This window comes from Nyctereutes procyonoides, unplaced genomic scaffold (assembly GCF_905146905.1).
Source record: "Nyctereutes procyonoides isolate TBG_1078 unplaced genomic scaffold, NYPRO_anot_genome, whole genome shotgun sequence".
NCBI lineage: Eukaryota > Metazoa > Chordata > Mammalia > Carnivora > Canidae > Nyctereutes > Nyctereutes procyonoides.
Window position 1 is genome coordinate 10,323,242 of NW_026575051.1, and position 24,325 is coordinate 10,347,566.

The window sequence follows — 24,325 nt, forward strand, 5'->3', positions numbered from 1 at the left end:
ATATCTAGTAAGGGGCTGGCATTTCTATCAGGAAGCGGCGGGGCGAGGTTAGAGCCCCATTCCCCACAAAGTGGCCCTCAGGGAGCGAGTCAGGGAGGGGAGCTGGAGGTTCTGGGTTGGTTCAGATCCAGCAGTCTCCAGGCTACACACAAACACGCCCCCTTCTACACAGCCCTCTGCTGGGAGGTTGCGCCATAATGTCCTGTTCCCCATTCTCCCGGGCATGGTAGAGAGCACAGCTGTGGTCCAGCTGCGGAGCCCAGCCCAGCCGCTCCCGACCGGCTCTGTGCCAGAAACAGGAAGCCAGGAAGAACTGTGCATGTCTGCTGGACAGTGGGAAGGGGTGGACACCAGGGCCTGGAGCCTGGCCAGGTCTGTGAGTGCATTGTGTGCAAAGGACCATGCAGGAGAGCTGTGCAGGGTCACTGTCACCCTTCCTTGCCTGGAGGGCTCTGGGGGGAAGGGATTAGAATAAGCTCCAGGAGGCTGGAAAGAGCACTGGTTTGGGAGTCTGGAAACCTGGGGTTTAGTCAGATTTTGCCACTTGCTCACTGCGTGACTTCCATTAGCCCCTTCCCCCTCAGCCTCTTGTGAAACTGGAACTATCTATTGAGCAGTCTGGGGCAGACACAATTCTAGGGAATATGCTAGCAGACAAACAGAATCCCCTCCTGGAGCTTCCTTCTGCCAATAAACAAGAAAATGTAATAGAAAACATAGTGAAAAGGTCAATGAAGAAGAATAAAGTGGTGTGAGTGGACAGTGAGGGGTCTGGGATGGCCTCTCTGAGAAGATAACATAAGCAGAAGAAATGCGGAAACAACGAAGGAGACCACAGGAAGATTTCAGGGAAGCACATTCTAAGCAGAGAAAAGAGCAAGAACAAAGGTCCTGAGGCAAGCGCATGAGACAAGTAGAAAAACTCAGGAAGCAGTGAGGACAGAAGGGAATGAGTGAGAAAGATGGAGGTGAAGGTGGGAAGAACCCACCTAAAGGAGGCAGGAGGCCATGGTAAGGACTTGGCATTTTACTCTGAACTGATCAGTGGGCTCCAGGAAAGCAAGGTCTGGACTGGGGAGAAGAGCCCACCTGATGTGTGAGAGTGAGTGAGAGGGAAACTTCAACCTATGCTCCTTTACCCTAGGGTCCTAGCCAGGTCCTTCAGGAAGAGTGGTATACAAGGCCTAGAGTGATCAAGGCACCTGGCACAGGTGCAAAACTTAAAGGGGCATTAGAAGACTCTGCAATGAAGATAAACAATATTTTCCTGCAATATGTCTAAAAATCAAAATGAATGCAAAAAAAAAATCCACGATGCACAAATTGCCAACATCTTAAATCAACACAGGATCTAAGTCTGCACTCACACGATCCCGTCTCACTGGCTTCACTCTAATGCCAGCCCTGGTTCCAATAAAACTTTATAAAAACAGGCAGCTGGCCAGCAGGGCTGTAATTTGCTGTTCTGGCTTTTTTTGAAATACTAAAATATTGGATTAAAATGTTCTTTGTCTCAGCACCCTTCTAAATTTTGCACCCTAGCTAAGTGCCCCATTTATCTTACCCTAGTCCTAGTCCTGGATAACAGTGAAAGGGCCGATTTCTACCCTGAGGGCCCCAATGTTGATCCCTCTGGAGGCTCAGAGAGATGAAAAGACTTCACCAGGGAAACATGGGGATGAGGCCCACCACCTGGCCATTACATCCTACTGCGCTCTGTCCTGGAGTGTTGATTTTGATGAGTGTTCATTTTTTTAACTTTTTATTGAAGCATCATAGGCACACCAAAAAAGCGCATGTGCCTTAAATGTTCACCGTGCTGAATCTCCACGAACTGAGCACACCTGTAAAACTGGCATGTGGGATTCAATTTAGAGCATATTTTACATTTCCAACAAACCAAACATATTAATTAGTACAGGGCCAGATTCCTAGGGTTCTGAGCTCAAGCCAGCGACTAACAGTAAGGCTGAGGACTGGGCTGACCCAGAGTTTAGGGGCGGGGATAGGGATTGAGAAGGGGTGCATCACTAAGGGTCTGTGCTTGAGGAGGAGGGCCCATATGCAGGAGAGGACAGAGAGAGAAGGTGGGGGCTGCCCTGGAGACAACGTCCCCTGCCCCCCACCGCCACCCTTGGAGGAGGGCGAGGCCCACGCCGCAGGCCCAGGTAAGCCGGTAAGAATGCAGCAGTCGCGGAGCCCGGCGCGGGTGCGTCCCGGTGACTCAGCCCTTGCCAGGAAGGGGGAGTCCACTCTGCTCTCCAGAGCTCCCAGACAGCAGCCGGATCCGGGCTGGCTCCCGGGACGCCAGGCCAGGGCCCCGCAGCAGGGAGCCCGGCCCCGGGAGCGGGACCCTTCCTCCCGGGCCGGGGCCCCCCCTTCCGGGCGCAGCCACCTTCCGGGCGCAGCCACCTGGGCTCCCCGCAGGGACGCGGCCGCGAGTAGCGAGAGCGGCGAGCAGCGTGGGGCCACCGCCGTCCTGGCCGCGACGGCGCCGCAGGGGCCTTGGAGGGCGTGAGTAGCGCCTGCGGGGGCCGGAGGAGGCCGGGACGGAGCGAGTCCCCAGCTCGGCCCCCCGCGTCCCAGCCTCGGGCTTCGGGCCCGGCGGGAAGGCGGGTCTAGGGGGAACTGGCCCGGCGCCGCCGCCGCCGCCTCCCTAATTGCTCGCTGGCCGGCGCGGTGGGGCGCCCAGGCTGGGCTCCCAGGCCGCCCGGGTCGAGCGCGGCCGGGAGCTGGCACCTCGGCGGCCCCCCCTGAGGCTCGTCCCACGGGCGCGCCCGGCCCCCGCCGGCGGGGCCGCAGGCTCCAAACCCTGCCCCCTTGCCGGGGTCCTGGCCCCAGAGTCGCGTGGAGGGTCCTCGCCCTCCCCCACCCCGCGCTGCCCGACGGCGGCTCCTTCCGTCCCCAGGCCCCCCCCAGGAGGGACCCAGCTCACGGTCGCAGATGTGCCGTCGGGCCGTCCCTGCCTGCAGGGGCCCCTTCTCTCCTCTCGCCTCGCGCACCCGCAACTTGGAAGGCCTCGGATTCCGGTCCGGAGCCAAAAGAGGGGCTGAACTCGGGGAACTCCCTCTGCCTCCGAAGTTGGTGTTCTCCCGCACAGCTGGCAGGGCTGGGGCGTCGGGGTGCTCGGGACCGCCACGGGACGCGGGAGGCTAGGTGGTCACTAACCGGGTTTCCCGGAGGGACAGCGTCTGGCGGCGCGAGCACGAGCTCCGTGAGCCCCAGGCCCCGGGCGGCGCCCTACGCGGCGGGCGAAGGGGCCCGAGGACTTGGATCACTCCCATCTTTGGGACAATGAGATTTGGGGCCACGACTATTGAGGCAGTTGCCTCGAGGTGGCTGCGGTCAGAGCGGTTTCTCTCCCGTCCTCCTGACTTTCCGAAAACTTTTGCAGAGTTCAGGGCAGAAGGCGAAGCCGCAGCTCCTCCGGCGGCCCCTCGGGGCGCCGGGCCTGGGGGCGAGCGGAGATCTGGGGAGCCTGGGGCCGGGCTCCGAGGTCGCGGAGGAAACGCGAGGAGTCGGCTTCCTGTGGGGGCTCGGGCCGCGCGCCCCGCGGACAGACGTGTCCGGCCCAGGCGGCTCGGGGCCGGGACGCGGGGGGGAGGGGGCGACGGGGAAGGCGAGGAGGGGGCGGGGAGAGGGTGGGCCTGGGAAGAGGGGAGGGGAGAGGCGAGCCGGGGAGGAGCGAGGGGGCCGGAGAGAGAGAAGGAAGAAGGAAGGGGGCGAGCGGCGCGAGCTGGCGCCGCGATGGGAGAAAGGAGCGAGTGAGAGGGGAGGGGGCGCGGGGCTGGGGCGAGGAGCCGAGCGGCCCCTCGGTGGGGCGCCCTCCGCAGGCGCGCATGGCAGCCCCCGGGCGGTGATCCCCGCGGGCCGAGCGAGTAGCGCGCAGCTTGCACGAGTAAGTCGTCGGTGGCCGCGCTGGAACGGGGGGGGGGGGGCGCGCGTCGGCGGCCCGGTCACCCCTGCTCGCGCCAGGGGGAAGGTCGGCCCCGCCCGCTGAGCCCTGTTTTCTGCAGGTCCCGGGCCGATGTCCCAGGTGAGCGGCCAGCGCCCCCCTCACTGCGACCCGCCCCATGGTGCCCCCAGCGCCGCCCCGGGCCCAGGTAGGACCTGGGATGGAGAGCGAGGCTGGAGGGGAGCGGGGCGGGCGGCTGGAAGGGGGGTGGGGGGCGGGGAGGCGGGCTGGGGGAGTTGGTGGGGGCATTTGCGCACCCTCACTCCTTTTCCCTGAAACGCGGGGAGACGGTTCCGGGGAGCTTGGGTGCGGATGGGGGGTGAGGACACTGGGAATCGGGGGGACCGGGTCCAAGGAGAGTGGAGGGCTGCGGTGATGGGGGCAGGGCCGAGTGGAGACAGCGGCTGCGCCAAATTGGCTCCAACTACCCCCACTCCCAACACCAGACACACACACACCGCGGTGTCTGTCCGTCTGGGATTCGTGTCCTAACCGTTTCTGCCCAGTGTGTAAATATTTATGGGGGCCCCAGGCGGGGCTTGGGGTGTCTGAGTCCTTCTCTCCTTCCCTTCCCCCATCCCAGCCAGAGCGCAGCGCTTCCCGAAAACTTTTGTCCGCCTCGAGCGGCTCCAGGACCCAGCCCCTCCCTCCTTGCCATCTTGTCTCCCTCGTCTTCCTCCCCACCCCAGCCCGGCCCGTTCCCTGCCGCTCCGACCCTGCAGGCGCGCACGCGTGCACACGCACGCACACACACTCCAACCAAGTGAAATGCACTTACCCCCAACTCCCGGGGTCTGTAATCTCTCTGGGATTCCTGCAGGAGCCTCCCAACCCTGGAAGGCTTTGTGGCTCCCTGGGGGTGCTGGCTGTGGCCCTCAGACCGTTCTCCTTGCGATACCCCTGGAGGCCGAGGCTCCCAGTGGCAGGCAGGGCCAGGGAGAAGTCAGGAGCAGCTGGGATTTGTTTCGGGGGCAGCCGAGTGGAGAGCAGGAGTCTAGGCCCAGATTTCTGGACCTTAAACCCAGTGTAGGTTGGTCTCATTCTTTTGCCTTCCTCTCAGCCACCCCAATTCTCCTCTTCTCCCCTCTTTGAGTGTCTGAATAAGAAAGAATGTCTGGTCCTGGACCTCCGTCTGACACTAACTGGCTGATGGCCTTGGACAAGTCCTTCCCCCTTTGGGCCTCAGTCTCCACATCTGCCCAAAGGGGCCTGTGTGCCTGTTGGGGAAGGCCCTCTACCTAGTGCACACCCAAGCCAGGCCTGGTGGGGCGTCTCCTACAGCAGAGTGAGGACAAGTGGGAGATGTCTGGCCAAGGGCCAGCACATACATGGGACTAATGTGTCAGCTGAGCATCACCCGCTAGCCTCAGATTCTCTCCTCTTCATGGGGCCCCTGGAGCAGAGACTTCTGGGGGATGAGCTTCTCCAAGAAGTGCACTTCTTTCAGCCTGGAGAGAGGAGAGGTTGGGGCGGGACCGGGAAGGATCTTTCTCTCTGAGAACCTCTCTCCCTCTTGGCCTCTCTTACTGGCCACCCCCTCCCCGCTCCACTTTCTGGGCCTCTCTTCCACCCTCTCCCTTCGCCCTGCCTTTTTTCTCCACTCCTCCTTTTTCTCTGCTCTGTCACCTACTACCTCCTTGCAAGATGTGCTCTCCCGTGTGACCCATTCTGAGGCTCAGCAGGGAGCTGGGGACTCAATGTTCTGGGGCAGGGTGGGCCACCTGGAGGGGTAAGCCCCAGTCTGTAACTTGAGGCACCCTCCCCCCACCCTTCCAGCAGCCCAGAGAGCCCCCTCCCCAGCCTGGGCTGGGCCAGACAATGTGGCTTTCATAATGTGAGGAGGCCTGGCTCTGCCGCCTTGGGAGAATGAACCCTGCTGCCCAGGAAGCCCAAACCGCAAGAGACCCAGCCAAAACCCCACAGCCGCCTGAAGCGGAGACCAGAGTCCCCCACACTCCCTGCTGAGTGCTGAACTGCCAGCCAGGCCATAGCACTGCTCCTGCCCCCCCCCCCCCCCCCCCCCCCCCCGCTGGCAGCACTGCCAGGGAGGAAGTCACCCCCCCCCAACTGCCCCAGATGAGACAGGGTGCAGGGGGACTTGGGGCACCTCTGATTGGGGCAAGTGGCCAAGCCCCCACACCCTCCGCTCCCCCAGTGCCTCCTCCCCACTCCTCCCTGTGAGCCCTGGAGAACCTGGCTCCCTAATCCACAGAAGATTTCTGTCCAGCACTGAGGCGTCACATTCCAGCTCTTGGTTCTCAATTGAATTTCCTGGGGAATTGGAGCCTTCAGACCTAAAATAAAACCAACCCAACCCAGCCTAACTGGCCAACTCAGGCCCTCTTCAGTCCTCAGCCTGGTGGCCAGGATTGTGACTACTATGTCACAAGTGTGCATCCAGTGAGCCCACATTCTCTCCTTCTTGGGGTTTGGAGCCCACCCCCCCCCCAGTCCTCACCCCCTCATTCTTTTCTTGCCCTAACCTGGGGCATCCTAAATTCCAGGACTCAGTTCTCACCACCAGACATTTGCTGAGTGCTCACTGCCAGAACTTCACTCCCCAGTCCTAAGTAACAAGAGGATGGCTAGGTTGGTGCTAAGTCCTCAGTAGATGGGCCACTCCAAGGAGGGACCGTTGGCTTGAGTGTCAGGGGAAGGCTTGCTTGAAGAAGAGGAGCTAGAGCTGAGCCCTGAAGGACCGGTTCGATTAGGGGAGTGGGAAAGAAGAGGGTTAGAACCTTCTGGTCAAGAGGAACAATATGAGAATGGGTGGATTGGAGCATGGTCAGAAGGCCCAGTGGTGACCTGGGGCCATGGAGAGGTCAGGCTGCCTGGAACACAGGATCTCTGTCCATTCATCAAATTGAAGATGTAGACTGAGCCCTTGAATACCAGGCCAAGGAGAGGCTGGAGTGTGGGATTCCAGTCACTGCTCTCTGAGTGGAGAAGTTCTGGCCCTCTCCAGAGATAGTCAGCGCTCCAAGGAGGACGCTCGGCTCCTCTGTTCACAAGACAATGGAGAGGTCTGGGTTTGAGCCACCAGAGATTGTTGCTCCAGAACAAAGGCCCTGTGGGCACTTAATAGGCTTGGAGTGAACCCATCCCACCTAAAAGAGGTCCCCCCCCTTCCTCCGTCCAGGAACACCTCTTACTTTGGTGGACAGCAGGCAGCTGTGGGCTCCTGCTGAAGCTGTGAGTCTCTTGGCCTTCCCGCTTGGGCTTATGGATTTTTCTTTTTTGAGATTTAATTTATTTATTTGAGACAGTGAAAGAGTGGGCACAAGCATGGAGGAGGGCCAGAGGGAGAGGGAGAAGCAGACTCCCTGCTGAGCAAGGAGTCCAATGCGGGACTCGATCCCAGGACTCTGAGTTCATGACCTGAGCCAAAGGTAGACGCTTAACCAACTGAACCATCCAGGTGCCCCATGCTTGTGGATTTAAACAGGACTTTCCCACTCCATTCTGGGAGGTCCTTCCAGAACTCAGGGCATTGGCTCAAACCCTAACCTGTGTTACAGAAGATAGTATATTGAGGCAAAGGGGCTGCTGCCTTTCTGCATTCCCTCTTGTAGATGGAGACCCTAGAAAGAGGTGCAGGGCTGGGGCTTCTGCTCGGAGATGCCACCAGTATATCATGTATGGCCCCCTGTGAACATTAGAAAAAAGTGCTCTCTGGACAAATGGAGCAGGTATATATAGCTGGGCGGGCAGGTGGTGCCTCTGGAGAGGATGGGGCCCTAACCAGGGATGCCAGCATCCCACCCCCCACTTCCTGCCCTCCTTGGCAGGCCCCTTTATGCCAAACATGAATTGTGCATCCATGTAAGAATCCTTGGCCTTTGCTGGCCACTGCTTCCCTCCAGCCCATGCTGCATTTCTACCCTCTCGAGCATTCTTATGGGAGCTTCTCCACAGAGATGTTCCTCTGTGGCTGACCAGCAGGGGCTCCTGGTCCCAAGAAGCAAAATGAGGCTCTTTTGTTCTCTTCATGGTTGAGCACTTGGGCTCCACCTTTTGTCTGACTTTTCTGCTCCATGCTCTTCTAGGGAGAGCTGTTTCTTGGCACCAGGCCCTCTGGGTAGTATCTCCTTCGTAGCTCAGGTCTTCCCCTGAGCTTGATGCCTTCCCATTCTCATTCTGCTTCCGTGTCTCTGGCCACTTAGCACGGGTTCCTCTTAGGCCCTTAGTGTCACATCTGCTGAGTCCCCTTCTGGCTCCAGGAGGCCTGTGCCTCTGTGTTTCCAGGTCAAGGTGACTGCACTGGATTGTCTTTCCTCCCTGATATCTGTCCACCGTCGGAGGCTCACCCTAGAATGGCAGGTTTCCTGCAGGAAGGCCTCCTCGGGACTTGGTCCAGGCTCTCTAACTAGCTGCCCCCATCGGCCTCAAGGTCACCAGCCCTGGAGGTGACCCACAAGGAGAGACTGCCAGAGAGTGGCGACAGTGGGGAAGGAGGGCAGAAATGGGGATGAGTCTCCCTAACCCCTCTGTCTTGCCTTCATCCCTCTCCAACCCTGGAGGTAGGCCAAGAAAGCTGCAATCCCTGCTCCTTCTACTACAGGATTGATGGTGTCATCAGTGTGCACCCCAGTGACCTCAGGAGAAAGCCTAGGAAGTGACTGCGAGGTCCGGGCTCTCTAGGCTCCCCAACTGGCCTCAACACCTCCAATGGCTGTGGCTTCCCTTGTTCATGCTGCAGCCGCTCACCCTGTTGCTGTTCTTGAAATGTCCTTTTATCATTCAAGACCCAGGATGGGCACCATCTTCTCCAGGAAGCCTCCTGGATACATGTGTGCGCACGCACACACACACATAGACACACACGCATGTGCACACACACACACATGCATGCACACCCCCGGGATGGGTGCCCATCTTCTGAGCTTCCACAGCCCTAGTGTACCTCCTGCCCTGCAGTGGTTGAGACTGCCCACCAGCCGCTGCAGAGAACCCCTGAGACAGGGCCCCCCTCTTCCTTGCTTTGGTCTACCTAGCACTTGACCTATTGCTAGGTGCATAATAGCTGCTTAATAAATGGTAAACCAAACAGTGCAGAGAGGCAAAAAGGAAAGAAAGAAGGAAAGAAGGAAGGAAGGAAGGAAGGAAGGAAGGAAGGAAGGAAGGATAGAAAGGTTTCATGAATGGCCCCTCCATGCCAGGGCACTGCTGAGCAGTTCATTTACTCTAGGAAACCCTGAAGGACAAGCATTAGGACCCTCCTCCCCACCCTTTACATACAAAGGAACACAAGTCCTGGTAACTTGGCCAAGTTGCTTAGTGCTAAAAGCCAGGGCTTGGATCTCCGAGCTTCTCACTCAGGCCTTTTTCATTATACCACACGCAGGAGAGACAGCACTGCCTGTCCAGCCGTGGCACGGTGCCTCTAGGGCCAGAGGCTGGACCCGGGCAGGCCCCTCCCTTCCTAGGGGCTAGGACCAAGCTCTGAGCCTCTTTCTTCAAGCCAGCTTGGTCTTAGCCCCCAGGAACCACAGCTGACCTGTTGTAGACCAGGCTTTGGGCTGGGAGAGGCACCAGCCAGCAGGCATCGCTCCTCCCTGGATGTCCTCACCTGCTCCCCTTGTCCCAGCCCGGGGATCTTCCAAAGCCATTTGACTCCCCACTCATTAGCCCAGTAGTGAGGGGGCTCTCAACTGGCCCAAAGAGTGGATGGGGCAGGACAGCACTGACCCCTGCCTCCCTGGAGCAGCCGAGGTCACCATGAGGGGTGCCCAGCATATAACTCTGCAGCCCTCCAGAGCTTGCAGGAGCCCTGGGCCCCTCTCCCACCCCAACACCTGTCTCTGCTGGGTTTTCCTAGGCAGGTATAAGCACATCCCTCAAGCCTGCTGTTCTCTCTGCTGCCTCCTAGGGCCCCCTGGGGCCTGGGCCCCCTTGCATGGGGGATGGGGATCTTTGGAACAGGGCTTGCTCAGGGCCACCAGTGCAGCTGAGCCCCTGAGTGGTGCCCTCCCCTCAGGCTGCTCCCAGCCCCCCTGCCCTACAGGCCCCACCTTCACTGGCTCCTCTAACGGTGGCCTTCTCCGGGCCTCCTCTCTCAGCCTGGCCTTCATCTGGAGACAGAAGGGAGACGAAGGCCAACACATGCAGGCGCCTGCGTTCTCTGTGATTGAGTCTGTTTCTATTTCTAAGACTAGTCTTTTGTCTATCTCTCTCGGTCGCCCGGGGCGTGTCTCTCTCTTGGTCACTTTGTGTGGTGTGTGATGAGGCGGGTGTTGATTATTTACGCTCTGGGTTCTTGCCCTTTCTTTTTCTCCGCCGTTGCCTGTGGCTCTCCTCTCCCTGTGCCCTCGTGGTGTCTGTGTTTCTCTGAGTCTCTCATTTCTGTGTCTGCCCTGCTCTCAACATGGCATATAGTGGGTATATGCCTTCAACACCCTGTCGAAACCCCTGTCACCCTGAGTGCACAACTGGGGGGTCTGATGAGAGGCTCAGGATGCACCCTACACTCTGGAATGGCTAGCCTGGCCCCGAGCCCCATGACCCCTGACTTGCCTTCCTTCTCCCCCCTTACCCTCAGGCCTTCCTGCAACCCTGGTGGTTCTAAGAGTTGGGAGTTCAAGCCCCTTTCTGCTTGGGCCCCCACTCCCAACCCCCTACTCTTCTTCCCCTGGGCCCAGGGGGCCTAGTCCTGCTGCCTCAGGAGCAGTGGGTTTGAAGGTGGCTCCATTTCTGCCTTCCGCCCACCCTGCGCAGAGGGGCCGAGCTGGTCACTGTAATTACATGTGGCTGCGGTCCGCCTCTTCCCAGTGTCTTGGGCCGGCTCCCTGCCTCCCTTCCTGCCTGGCCCAGCCTTCTCCTCGCCCCCAGGTCTCTGAACCTCTCTCCTGCTATCATGCTCTCTCTCTGACCTGGCTTCTTGCTGCCTGTCCCTCTGGCCCTGCTCGTACAGCACACTCCCTTCTCTGTCGCCCCTGCCTCCCCCTCACGGAGTCTCTGCTGGGTCTCCTTCCTGTTCCAGGCCTGTGTCACGGGACTTCTGGGAGACCCCTCCTCCGGTGCCCAATCCTGCCTTCTGATGCTGTCTGTCCCTCCTTCTTGCCTTTCCTTTGACTCTTTCCCTGTCCCTGTGTCTACATCCTTGTCTGTCCTCTCCTGTGCCGTGTTTCTCCCCACTTCCCTCCTTTCTACTGCACATCCCTGGCCCCTCTCCCCCATGAACACACAGACCCACGTGCACACGCTCATGTACACACATAGATACACACACTCTTGACCACTCGTGGCTTGTGTTTTGGCAGCTTTCTATTTTGGAGTCTGGCACTATTGCCAGAGAGGGTAAGGGCTGGGTAGCTGGTATAAAGAGACCAGGAATGAGGGCACATGGCATTCTGGGCTGTGGGAAGGGGACCAGGGCCGGGCAGACAGGAGGGCACCAGGAAATATACCTTGGTCGTGTGTTTTTTCTCCAGCCCAGACCCCATCCCTCCTGCCTGGGCTGGAGGTAGTAACAGGATCCACTCACCCTTTGGAGGCAGCGCTAGAGGAGGGCTCCCTGGAGGAGGCGGCGCCCCCCATGCCCCAAGGCAATGGCCCTGGGGCCCCTCAGGCCCTGGACAGCACTGACCTCCATGTCCCCACAGAAGCTGTGACACGTGAGTCCTGGAGGGCCAGGGGGTGGGAGTGGTAACATGTAGGGGTTGCCCTAGGGGCATCCTATCCATACGGGCTGGCAGCAACATGGTGGGTGCCCGCGGGAGCCTAGCACGGGGCCAGAGCCTCAGAGTGTGGGCAATGAAAAGGTGTAGCACACTGTCAGTGCCCTTGCTGTCTAGGAAAGAGCCCTTCACATACAAAATGATGAGTATAACATCAGTTCACAAGGAGCATGGATGGGCTCCAGGCAATAAGGTTCAAGACAAGAGGGCGTGGGGCCCTATGAAAGGAGGAAGAGAGCTGGGGGTGCTGAGGGCCAGAAGCCAGAGCCCGCTACAGCCCACCCTTCGGGGGATCCAGGGTGAAAAGGAAAGAGAGAACCCCCTAGCTAATCTGAACAGAAAGGAGCCTATTCCCAGGCTTGTCTCAAGGCCTCCACGGAGGTCCTGGGAGGGAGAGAACTCTTCCCTGTCACCCTCACTAGCAGGGGAGGAGGCAGCCAGAGCCATTTGTAATTAATAATAGGGGTCACAAAATCTATAGACACATTTGCACTTTCCAGCCTTCTTTCCCTGAATGATGCCTCACAAACTCCTCAAACCAGCCTATAGTGAGGCAGCAGGATGGCCAGCGCCAGGTCCATTTTACAGATGAGGAAACCGAGGCGCACAGAACCACGCAGCCTGGACACAGCCGGGGAACTCGGGTCTCCTGGCTCAGTGCTCTTTCCTCTGCCTGTCTGCTCAGCTGGCATGGCTGAGCAGGGAGCCGCCTTCTGCCAGGGCATCTGGGGCTAAGTTGGACTCCCTGGAAGTCAGGGTTACTAAATCCTGCTAGCGCACTGCCCTCAGCCTCCTCTAGACACACCCACCAGCAGAATTGAGAGAAAGAGGTCAGCGCCGTGGCCACAGAGGAGGGGGCCTGGATGGGAGTTGGACAGACACCTCTGTGTCTAGGGACCCAGGTGTTTGTTCTGTGACTCAGTCCCCATGGCCACCCCCACGGCCATGGCCACAGCAAGCTCTGTGTCTGTCCGAACCTCCCAGGGCCCTCAGCCTCACCACACACTCCCGCCCTCTGGCCACCGTGCCCATGTGTAGGCATCAGGGCAGGGGGCACGGAAGCTGGCCGAGGACTCAGGCTGGTCTCCCGCCTTGGGGCCAAGAGGTGGGAGCAGGATGATTCAGGCCTGGCTGCTTCCCCTGGCCTTCCCCCTGTTTACCCAGATGCAGGCACCAGCCACACCTCAGGGCCAGAGGCTCCCAGCGTGGAGCTTCTCCAGAGCCCCGTGTCCCATCCTCCCCTGACTCCCCACCTAGTCTTCAGCTCCTTCCCCTCACCTCCATCCTATCCTCGCCCCACTTCCTAGCTGTGGAACCTTGGGCAAGTTTTACCCTCTCAGGGCTGTGGGACAGTGAACAACTTACTCTGCTTCTCTGGGACCCAGTTCCCTCCTCTGTGAAAGGTGGATACTGCCCTAGGGAGAAACTGAGGGTTCGTGAGAGAATGGCACATCAGGCACTCAGGCTGGCAGGCAGGAAGTGCTCCATGATGTGATGTCACTACAACCATTTTTCAGCAGGCCCAGCCCTCTCCGGCAGGGGAAGCACTGAGGCCACCTTCCCCTGTCTGCAACCTCCAGCACCACCCTCCAAGACACCTCCTTCTCCTACAGTTCAAACCCAGAGGCCTGGCCTGGAGGGAGTCAGGGACCCAGACCCCCATGCCTATGGGATGAAAGTGCCCAACATTTAGGCATTTACAGAGGGTGCCACCCAGGAGCCAGCAGCCCTGAGCAACTGAGGTGTCCCAGAGCTCTCCACATCCTCTTCTCAGTCCCTTCCTACACACACACACACACACACACACACACACACACACACACACACACACACGTCTGCCCCCATCTCTTGCAAACAGAACCACACCATTCAGGTAAGCAAATCTAGTGTAAGGAAGGAACTGGGTGCTTTATCCCCAGCTTCTCTGTACCCCAGTGATGAAGCTGAAGCTTGGTCCCTCAGCCTGGGATGGGGACTCAGAGAGTTCCTGACCTCAGGGATCTCCCCATGGGCATCTCTTGCCTTCTTTCCCCCCTCATTCTGGGCCCCCTACTAGGTTCTTTCTGCCAGTCACCCCACAAAAGCAGACAGGGCAGGGGAGTTGAAGTGGAAGAGGAGATAGAGGGGCTCCTCTGAGGTGCCCCTGGAGTCCAGGGCCAGGGCGTTCATCTCCAAACAGATGTTTCCAATAAATCACCCAGCACACCAAGGGCAAAAACAGCTAGGGGCTTGGCAGGGGCCAAGGTGAAGGTTAACTGCTTCACTGCTGTCCTCTGCACCGCAGCCAAACAGTCCTTATCCCTCCTCCCTGACCACTGCCACTCCTGCCAAAACCCCAGGACCCCAAGAGCAGAAGAGTGGATTTCACATGGGTTAAGATGGTGGGATCCGGGGCTTTGAGCCTCTGCTCTTGCCTTGCACCTCTGTCTTTTCCAGAAAAGACAAGCTCAACTCTACTATTTCCTGATGTGCCTCTGGGCAAGTCAGTTCTGTTCTCTGGGCCTCAGTTTCCCCATCTGCAGAATAGAGGGCTGGCTAGGTGACCCGTGGTGTATCTAAGAATAAAGAAGTCAGGATTGGGGCAGAGCTCTGGGAGGTTGGGCGCCCCCCACCCTCACCCCCATTAATCTTTCTCATCATCTCTCTAGGCCAGCCTCAGGGGAACCCCTTGGGCTGCACCCCACTAGTGGCGAATGGCTCAGGCCACCCCTCAGAGCTGAGCAGCACCAGGCGGGCAGGAAATGGTGCCCTGGGTGGCCCTAAGGCCCACCGAAAGTTGCAGACGCACCCATCTCTGGCCAGCCAGGGCAGCAAGAAGAGTAAGAGCAGCACCAAATCTACTGCCTCCCAGATCCCCCTCCAGGCGCAGGAAGGTAAGCACCCCATCCCCACTCTCCCTAGACAAGGCCTTCCAAGTTGGGCGCCTCCAAGCATGATGCGGGGATGAGCAGCACCCTTACCAAGTTGCTGGTTACATGCAGGCTCAGCCCCACTCCAGGCCAATGGGATCTGAACCTCTGGGTGGGGCCCAGGAGACCCGGTGTTCACACTGCCTCCAGGGAATCTGGCAATTTACACCTGCTGGGTAAAGTGAGGCATAGCTGTGTTCTCAAGACTAATCCCTTCCTGTCCATGCTCTCCCAGAATTGCTGTAACAAGGAACAAAACCATCTGGGCTGAGCCAGCATAAGCCAGTCAATTTCTGGAAACAAAATTTTCCTCAAGGAGTGGACCATCTGTTTAGTGAGAGCAGAATAAAAGGATGCACCATCAGATATTAATTGGGGGTGTGGCAGGAAGTCAGAGAACCCAGATACACTAGCCATTGTTCTGGTAACACGAGGGTCCTCTGCTGGGCCACCCTGGGCAGCCGGCTTCCCTGCCCCACCAGGCATCAGTTCAGTGTGGGTGACAGCAGTTTGTGGCTCAAGTGGTACTTGACCTTCACCCCAGAAGTTTTGAGTGAGTCCTGTCCACGTTGGGCGATGCCAGCCTGGTCTTCTGCAAACAGGATTCAGTGTACACATTTGCACGGAATGTGTTCATCAGCCTTCCCACAGGGCAGATTCTGCTCACCAGTCTTAATTATGAAGGGAATATTCATCCATTTAAATGTACTGGGCATCTGCTGTGAGCCGGGTACTGTGCTATGGGCTGGGTACCCAGTCCCTGGCCTCATAAAGCTCTCATGAGAAAGACAAACAGGTAATCACCATATGGGGTGATAAATACAGTGATAAAACCACACACAGGACATTATGCAAACACAGGGGACACCCACACCAGCCTAGAAAGCTGAGGAGGGGAGTCTGGGAAAACTCTGGAGGTATCTAAGCAAACCTTAAAGAGTCACTAGGGAAAAAAAAGGGGGTCACTAGAAGGATCCAGCCAGGGGAGCATTAGCATAGAAGGGAGAAATGGCTAGTTTGGCTAGATTATCAAAGTCTAGGTGAGGAATGGGGAGAGGTGAAACTCCAAGCAGGCAGGGGCTGTGGGGGTGGGAGGCACCTTATGAACTGTGCATCAGACCTAGACTTTATCTGGAGCGTAAGGGGCGTCTGGGAGCTCAGTCGGTTAAGGGGCTGACTCTTGATTTCGGCCCAGGTCATGACCTTGGGGTTCTGGAACTGAGCCCTGCCTCCAGCTCCATGTTGGGTATGGATCCTGCTTAAGATTCTCTCTCTTCCTCTGCCCCTCACCCCGTGCTCCAGGTGGGCCCACAGGAGTGCTTTCTTGCTCTCTCTCTCTTAAAAAAAAGTGTTTATCTGGAGGGCAATAGGGAGCCATTGAAGGATTTTAAACAAGGAAGTGGCTTCATCGGATTTGCATTGGAAGAGAACTCCCCTGTTCAGTTTACAGGTAGTTTGCAGGGGTTCTAGCTGTGCAAGACCCCAGTCCCATTACACGGAAATGGGATGAGAGAGTCAGACCCTCTATGGCACGTGGGACTCCCGCAGGACCAGCAGCCCTGTGCCAGGGGCACACCTGGTCAGGGGAACTGGATGCTCTGCTGCATGCCCAGCCTCTGGGAGGGATGCCAATGCAGCATCCTGGCAGCGCACTGAGCGGTTCAGAGCCAGCCTGCCTGGTTTCGGTTCCCAGCTCCATCACTTACCAGCTGACTGTCCACGGGTAGGCTCCTGCATTAATTCACTTACCATTTATGTACTCAGCCCCTCAATGTCAGGTGCTTTCTAGGGTCTTGTAACGTATCGGTGACTACAATGAACAAAGATGCCTCTCCTTGTGGTGCTTACGTTTCAGTAGGAGGAGAAGGCTGTGCAGTGCTGTGGAAGATGCTAAGTCCTTCCCGGGAAAGGCGAAGCAGCCCAGGGCAAGGGGCTAAGGGTGCTGGGGTGGGGCAGCAGGTTGCAGGTTTAAAGAGGGTGGTCTCGGAAGACCGCTGCAGTGATTCAGGAGACAAGAGTGTGGGAGGAGACCAGGTCTTACTTCTAGGGAGGTGGAAGCCACTGGAGGGTTCTGAGCACAGGAGGGATGCACTCTGCCAACCTTTTGCAAGGGTCCCTCTGGGCTGATGGCGGTGTGGGGAGTAGATGCAGGGAAGGGTTGTCAAAGGTGGGGACTGGGATGACCAGTGAGAATACTTTTGCAGTTGCCTGGGTAAGAGATGAGCAGAATGGGAGGATTCTGGGTATATTTTGAAGCGACTTCTATGTGCTTCACATAGTTTCTTCATCTGTAGAGTGGGGCTAATAGTAGCCCCATCTCATGGAGTTGTTGCCAAATTTAAATGAGTTCCATTCATGCCCAACACTTAGAACAGTGCCTGGGACCTGGGACCACGTGGGTTTGTTAAATAAATGACCAAGGATGAGGAAGAGCAGGGACTCTGAATCCAGATCACCTGGGCTCAGAGCCCCGCTCTGCAGGGAACGAGGCAGGTGCACGCATGTAACTCTGTTCCTTGGGGTCATCAGCCAGAGGGAAGCTGAGCCCCTCATCTCATCCTCTGTCGGCGAGGGAGCAAGGGGACGGTAGCCGCGCGCTGGGTGAGCCCTCTGTGGCTGGGTTCCTGGCCCTGGCCGTCTCACCGGCCCTGTCCCCCACCCCCACCCCCACGCCCGCAGACTGCTGTGTCCACTGCATCCTGTCCTGCTTGTTCTGCGAGTTCCTGACGCTGTGTAACATCGTCCTGGACTGCGCCACGTGCGGCTCCTGCAGCTCCGAGGACTCGTGCCTCTGCTGCTGCTGCTGCGGCTCGGGCGAGTGCGCCGACTGCGACCTGCCCTGCGACCTGGACTGCGGCATCGTGGACGCCTGCTGCGAGTCGGCCGACTGCCTGGAGATCTGCATGGAGTGCTGCGGGCTCTGCTTCTCCTCCTGACGCCGCCCCCGCCGGCCCGGGGCTGGGGGGGGGGTGTGCCCGGGCCAACTCCGAGGAGGGAGGGGCGCCCCCCCACCCCCGCAACGCCGCTGCCTCCTAGCGGTGCGGGGACCCTTGGGGCCTGGGCCGCTGAACACTGTGAAGGCGGGGGGAGGGGGGCAGGAACCGGGGAGAGGGAGGCGGCGCCGGTGGGCTGTGGCTTCTCTACCTCTCCCTGTCCCTGGGGCCCGCCTCCCGCCTCTGGCTCCGAGGACAGCAAAATGTGAAGTGAGACACCCCAGCCCGCTCTGGGCCGAGCCCCTGCCCAGTCTCCTTCCCGGGCCCTCATGGGGGCTGACTCTTACAGTGACCCCCGAGGTCCCCCAGAGGGCAGGGCTGGGCCAGGAGGGACAGGAAAGGTATAGAAAAGACTGGAAGGGAAGAGGGAGGGAATGGAGGGAGGGTATGTTCTATTTGTTGCTGTAAATAAAGTTATTTGTCCATCTCAGATCTTTCAGCACTCACGAGTAGTGTCCGTGGACTGCGTGTCTCCAAAGCAAACACACACACCCACCCCAGCACACACACCAAGCACCCAAATGGTAGAGGGGGCCTCCCTGCCCTCTGGGGTCCCTTCCCTCCTTCATGTTCCCACGAAGGCAGGAAGAAGAGGTGTACCAACTCCCCACCATGATTTCCCTCTTCCCACCAAAGGGAAGGGAAAGCCCAGGGAGGGAAGAGTTAACCCTTGGCATAGAATTAATTAACAACAGATGTGTTCGGGTTTTGATTAATTAATCTCCTGCTGACTCCTGCTTCTTGAAGCCCTTCCCCGCCCTTCCCCATGATGGCTCCGAGGCTTGGGTGCTGCCTGTGTTGGTGGCAGAGCAGTGCCCAGGGTGGGGGCAGCTGTGGCGGGGCCCAGCATGGGCTTGCTCCTGGGCTGCACTGGGAGACAAATATGGCCCGAGTGGGGGATCACTTGGCCCAGCCTCGGAGGCCATGCGCGGAAGCCTCAAGGCCAGCACCCTTGATGTCTGTGGGGAGGGTAGCCCTGAGCCCTGCAGGGCTCCCCTGGGGGAGAGGGAGCTTCCACAGGGAGGAGGGCTGGCAGGACTGAGGCCTCCCCACCCCATCTGGGACCTGGGGGAAGCCAGGAGGGGTCCAGGGTGAGTGACAGGGCAGTTTGGTGGTTGGACTTGGATCATCCTGAGAAGACAAGGCTGAAGAAGACCTTGGAAAGTGGAGAAATTGGCTTCCACTAGTGGCCTGGAGGGTTTCTGAAAGGAAGGAGGGAGCTCAGAAGAGGATGAAATCTGAACTCTTAACATCACATGATGGAGCAGCCCATGACTTCGGGAGGGGGGTGCAGTCGCAGCAGAAGGAGATATGAGGCCCTGAGAAGAACTGCCCCGACCACCATGCGCCTCCCCCACATCCCCCGCACCCCCCAACAGATACACAGTGCTTGCTTGCCAACGGCAAGGTTTCCCTGACCTCTGGGACCTTGTAGGACACTCAGGACACAGAGAGGAGGGTACCTGCCCAGGGTCACATAGTCAACACCAAAGCCAAGATCAGCCCTATCTCCTCCACCCACCCCACCCCCGCCCCCATGTTCATTTATCTATCTGGTGATCTGAAGTTTTGTGCCTAGTTATTGCACACCCAAAGTACAATAGGCTCAAAAGTCTCACCTGGGCGTACACAAGCTTATATACCTATTTTCTCTCTCTTTTTTTTTCTATTTTACAAAGATGTCAAAATTCTATACACATTGTCCAGCACTGTTTTTATCACTTGACCATTGTCTGAGGGATCTTCCTTAGCGCAGCGAAGAACGGCCCAGAGTTCTACTGAAGCCCGAGCCGCAACCTGGTTACCCAGCTCCGCTTAGTCCCTTCCCTTTTTTTTCTCTGCTACAAACAAGTCCGCGTGAACACGTCCTCTTCCATGCGTAAGCTGCGTCTGTAGCATATGCCTGAAGGTGGGATAGCTGTGACTTGGACAGGGCAGCGCCATCAGAGGGTGTGCCACTCTGCTCCCATGGCCACAGGAACGCCACTAGCTGCCACTGCTGTGGCTCTTGGCCCCCAGAAGGGCAGACGGTGGTGGGGGGCATCCATTCAGTCCCTGCCCCACCTCAAGGCTTCCCCAAGGCTGGGGTCTGACCTTAGGGAGGCCGGGAGGAGGGGTGCAGTGCGCCTGATCAGGTCTGGTCCAGGTGGGCAGGAAGGCCCCCTCCCTGGCCCTCTCCCCTCTGAGGGCCGTGGCAGGAAGAGGCGCCTCTCCAATCCAAATAGCCATTTCCTGCTGCAGGCTCGGGGCTGTTTTCTTTAGGACAGTGGCTGAAACCCGAGAGGCTGAGCTGGTGAGGGCGGGACAGGGGCAGGCTTCAGCCAGCCTCCCCCCAGCACACACAAGCTCACACTCACACCCACAGACTCTCCTTACAGTCACGTACTCACATACATTCCACAAAGTCACACACACCACACTTACACACACACACACACACACACACAATGTACACATATGTACACTCCGGCTCTTCACGTGACATGTGCAGCCGTGGCCAGCCTTGCTCGGGGCCTGGGGCTGTGCTGCAGAGCCTCTGTACACTCCCCCCTCACCCCCTGCCTCCCCTAGCCTTGCCCACGTGGCCCTCAGCCGGGTCGGGAAGCCAATGGCTTCTGTCGCCAGGGCTACTCACCCACCCAGTCCTGCCCAGATATCCTTCCAGAGCAAGCCCTAGTTCTGAACCCTTCTTCCCCTCTACTCCACAGCTGTTCTCTGTTGGCTCCCCAAGCTACTTTCCAACTGGCTGGCCTGAGCCAGATGTCAATTCTAGCCCTGGCTCTGGGGTGGGGCCCCCCACCCCGAGGAAGAGGCTCTGTCCCTTGGCCTCAGTTTCTTTATGTATACCATGGAACATCAGTGAGACTCTGAAAAGGTAATGGTTGTCACAGTATTCAGGGAAGTAGCCTGCCTATCTGGTTTTCCTTTATCTAGAGAGCAGATGACGAGCCCCCTTTTGTCTGGGAGACTTCTTGACTGGCAAACCTCATGCCCTGAGTTGTCTAACCCAAGACAGGCATCACCACACCCATGGGAGGAGAAGGTGGTAAAGCCAAGTTAAGTTGTCTCTGGCTAGGACTACCCATGACCACTGGGTGAGCTTATGTGCCAAACTCATAAGATTTTGCCCCATGACCAAGCAAGTAGCTAAGCTAGGGGCTGGCTGATGAGGGGTGTGGTCAGCAGGCCCCTCTGCCCACATGGCTTCCATCAGCCTCTCTCCATTCTTTAGCACAGTTAATTGGCATTCCCCACACTGGTACCCAGAGCTGGGCAGAGCTTCAGGCCCTGCTGATCCTGTGGCTCTGGGGCTCCTAGGACGGGACACCTGTCAGCAGACTCCTGCAACCAGTCATGCCTTGGAGCCTTGGCCTATCCCCCTCATCACCCCCACTACCACCACTGGGAGGTGAGGCAGAGGTGGGGGCTGAGGGCTGGTCCCCCAGGCTCTCGGGACAGTTGCTGCAGATGCTCCCCATTGCTGAGCAGTGGCAAGGCAGTGGGGTAGCTCCCAGGACTGGTCCTGGAGGGGAGGAGGAAGAAGCAAGAAAGGAGCCTCAGTCTACACGTGGGGGCAGCAGAGGGGCCAGAGGATCACAGACCTGGCCCCTTGTCACTTCCATGTTTGTGCTCCTTTGCATATTCTGACGCTCCTGGACAGAGCATAAGGTGGACCCATGGCCACAGCCCTCCCGTTGATGCAGCCATCCCTTCACCCTTCACCTCCCCCAGCCTTGCATGCTCCTCACCTAGTTTGACTACCTCTCCCCAACCCTTCAGCAGCCTCCTCAGTCCACAAAGCCTTCCATCTCTGGGCATGCCTCTTGTTACAACCTCATTCCCTCCTCCTTCAGAAGGGTAGGGCACTGGGGGGCTGGGGCAGGTGGGAATGGGAGGCATATTCCTGCACTGCGTCTACCCAACATTCCTTTTTGCCACATTTCTCTTTTTGCTCCCCTTCCCCAGGCCAATCACCACGTCAAGGGCTGGAGAGCTATGACAGGACTCTGTGGCCAGGGAGGATGGGTTCCTTGGCTGCCCCTCCAGAACCATGTGGAATCCAGGAGGAGAAGCTTCCCAAAGAAGTAGGGGTGCTGTCACAAAAAAGAGGGAGGGGTTGGCAGACAAAAACAGCAGGTGTCACCATGGGTCGGACTACTATGTGTGGGTCCAGAGGAGGCGCCTGGGTCCAGGAGGCCTGGCTGGAAACATTGAACTGTCAAATGCCGCTCAAGGCCTTTGGCCAGATAAGAGAAGTCAAGGACGGTGAGCCTCAACTATCCAAAGCCCGGGAGGAGAATGAGGCTTGTTTTGGGGGCTCCAGCAGGCAGAGGGAGACCAAAGAGCAGACACCAAGAGAGAGCTCCCAGCCCCAGGCAAGAGAGTCAGCTCTGATAGTGACAACGGCCAGTGACAGTGGTGCGGTTGCCTTCCTATTCCAAGGACTGTTCTTGTGGGGAGGGAGGTGGATGGGGTTGACTGGTGTCCTGGGGTTGACTGGTGGCAGGGAGGACAGGTGACGGGGTCATGTCAGGTGGCTGCCTCAATTCCTGCGACCTCAGACCTTCCACAGCCCAACAATGCTAAGGAGAGAAAAGCAGGGATGGAAGGCAGAGGAGAGATTGTGAGGGGACAGAGTGCAGACAAAGTGTCCTCGAGGCCCTGGAGGCAGAAAAGCCATGCAGGCAGGCTGCAGGGCCCCATCCCCAGCTCCTCCCAAGGTCGCTGGCCGTGGCTGTGGGGGCAGTGGTGCCACTCATCCAAGGTCCCTCCCATGCCTGGAGCCTCCGCAGCACCGGGCAGCTTGGCATTCATTAGGGGCTGGCTAATGGCTCGGAAGATTGGCCAGGGGCGCTGCTGAATAGAGACCTCGGTGAGATTTATTCCTAATTATCTCATTTGTCTCCCCCCATTACTCTTTATGGCTGGGATTTATAGGGCCATTAGTGGGGCCCAGCCAGGCCAGGATGAGCATGAGCCTTGAGATGCTCCATAATAATAACAATAACAATGCTCACCCTGGCCAGATTAATGGGGGGTTTGCCTTCTTGTCCTCCCCACCCCCTGTCCTTGCTGCCCACATGTTCCTCTCCCTTTGGGACCCCTGGTCTTCAGCGCCAGGTCCTCAGCCACCTGTAGAGTTAAGGCCTGTGGCCTCCCCAGTCCCCTCTCCACCCCAAGCTTGCCTCTTGGCCCTTCTCTGGTGCCACCGTTTGGGAGCTTCAAGGTGGTAGTGGGGGAATGTGGATTCCAATGGGAACGCCTCTGGAGCAAGCCTGTATCAGTAATAGTTGAGTTTGGCTATAAACGGCAAAAAAACAAAAAACAAAAAAAAAACAAAAAAAAAATAAAGGTGACTTAATCCATAAGGACATGTATTATGTCCTTAACAAGAAGTACTGAGCTAGGTGACCAACCCTGAGCCAGTTGAGAGACTCAAAGATGCCACTGAGGAGCCTGGTTTCCATCCTTCTGCTCTATCATCCTCAGCATGTGGTCCACATCTCCCCTCATGGTCACAAAGTGGCTACCAGAGCCCCAGGCATTAAGTTCACACACAGCATCCACACCAAACAAAAAAAAGACAGGTGGGGGAAATGAGGCCTTCTTCTCTTGCACCTTTCACCAGTGGAAGGAAATCATGCCCAGATGCTCCTTGCAGGTCAGCCTACACCTCTGCCCAGATGGGGTCACATGTAGTCTTAAGTTGGGCTCCCTCAGAAGCAGGCCTTAGATGAGGCTTCGAGTACAAGTTTGTTCAGAGATTTCAGGAAACCTCAGTAGGAGAGCAGAGAGAGACCAGGAGGGAAGGCAGCCAATAAAGCGTGTGTTAATTGGTTACCACTGTGAGCGATTGGCACCCAATCCTGGAGGACACGTGCCTTCAATGTTGCTGAGTCACTGGTTGACTCAAACCCACAGTCACTCATTGAGGGCCATTCCCAAAGGAGTGTCAATTTTCTGGCACTTGCTACTCAATTGCGCTGCTGGAGGAAGCTTTCAGGCAAAGGGGTGGAGATGCAGGCAGGCAGAGGTTGGCCAGCCAACTCCTCATTCACTGGTAGGGCCCAAGCATACAGGTGGGCCCCATCACCAGCATTGAGCTTGCCGTGACGAGCATCCAGACAATGTGGATTCACTGTTTGGCAAGGAGAACTTGGCTAGCCATCAGGGAGGCTGCCATAGGGCTGGCCACAGCCTTTGCCCACAGCCTGTGTGTATGCAGGGCAGGCAGATGCATGCATCCTAAGCACACATTCTGGGACCTGAGATTTACATGGTAGGAGAAGGTAGTACAAAAGGGAAGGGTCTTCCCAGAGAGAAGAGGGAACTAATACTTAATAAATACTACATTTATTATCTATTGTTATGTAACAAGTAATCCAAACCTAACAGGTTGAAACAATGATAAATATTTATTTTTTCATAGAGTTTTCATGGGTCAGGAATTTGGACATGGCCTGAGCTAGGTGAGTCAGTTTCAAGTTCTCAAGGTTGCAGTCAGGATGTTGACCAGAGCTCTGGTCATCTGCAAGCTTGATGGGATGGGATGGTGGCTCCCTCACATGGCCAGCAAGTCGGTGCTAGGCCTTGACAGGGGTCCCTAGTTGCTTGTGTGTACACCTCTCCAAAGGGCTATCTGAGCATCCTCACACCATGGGCAGCTCACTTCTCCCATGAGTGATCCAAGAGACCAAGGTAGGAATCACACTGTTATGACTTGGCCTTAGAGTCCTCCCTATCTTAGAAGCTGGCTACCATATCTACTATGAACCAGGGTCCACAGCCTAT

The 24,325-nt window shown here is 57.7% G+C and overlaps 1 protein-coding gene across 4 annotated transcripts; it reads left to right on the forward strand.

The window, feature by feature from the left end:
• Nucleotides 1-2,047: 2,047 nt before the first annotated feature.
• MDFI (MyoD family inhibitor) lies at nucleotides 2,048-17,958 on the forward strand. Of its 4 annotated transcripts, none has more exons than XM_055330124.1 (5): nucleotides 2,048-2,168; nucleotides 4,017-4,103; nucleotides 11,386-11,568; nucleotides 14,280-14,504; nucleotides 17,220-17,958. In XM_055330124.1, the coding sequence occupies exons 1-5, from the start codon at nucleotides 2,063-2,065 to the stop codon at nucleotides 17,474-17,476; spliced, it is 858 nt and encodes a 285-aa protein (XP_055186099.1). In that variant the 5' UTR covers nucleotides 2,048-2,062; the 3' UTR covers nucleotides 17,477-17,958. The 4 variants fall into 4 exon arrangements, with proteins under 4 accessions (XP_055186099.1, XP_055186100.1, XP_055186102.1 ...); XM_055330125.1 differs by lacking the exon at nucleotides 2,048-2,168 and adding an exon at nucleotides 2,246-2,514; XM_055330127.1 differs by lacking the exon at nucleotides 2,048-2,168 and adding an exon at nucleotides 2,534-3,080.
• The last annotated feature ends 6,367 nt before the right edge of the window (nucleotides 17,959-24,325 follow it).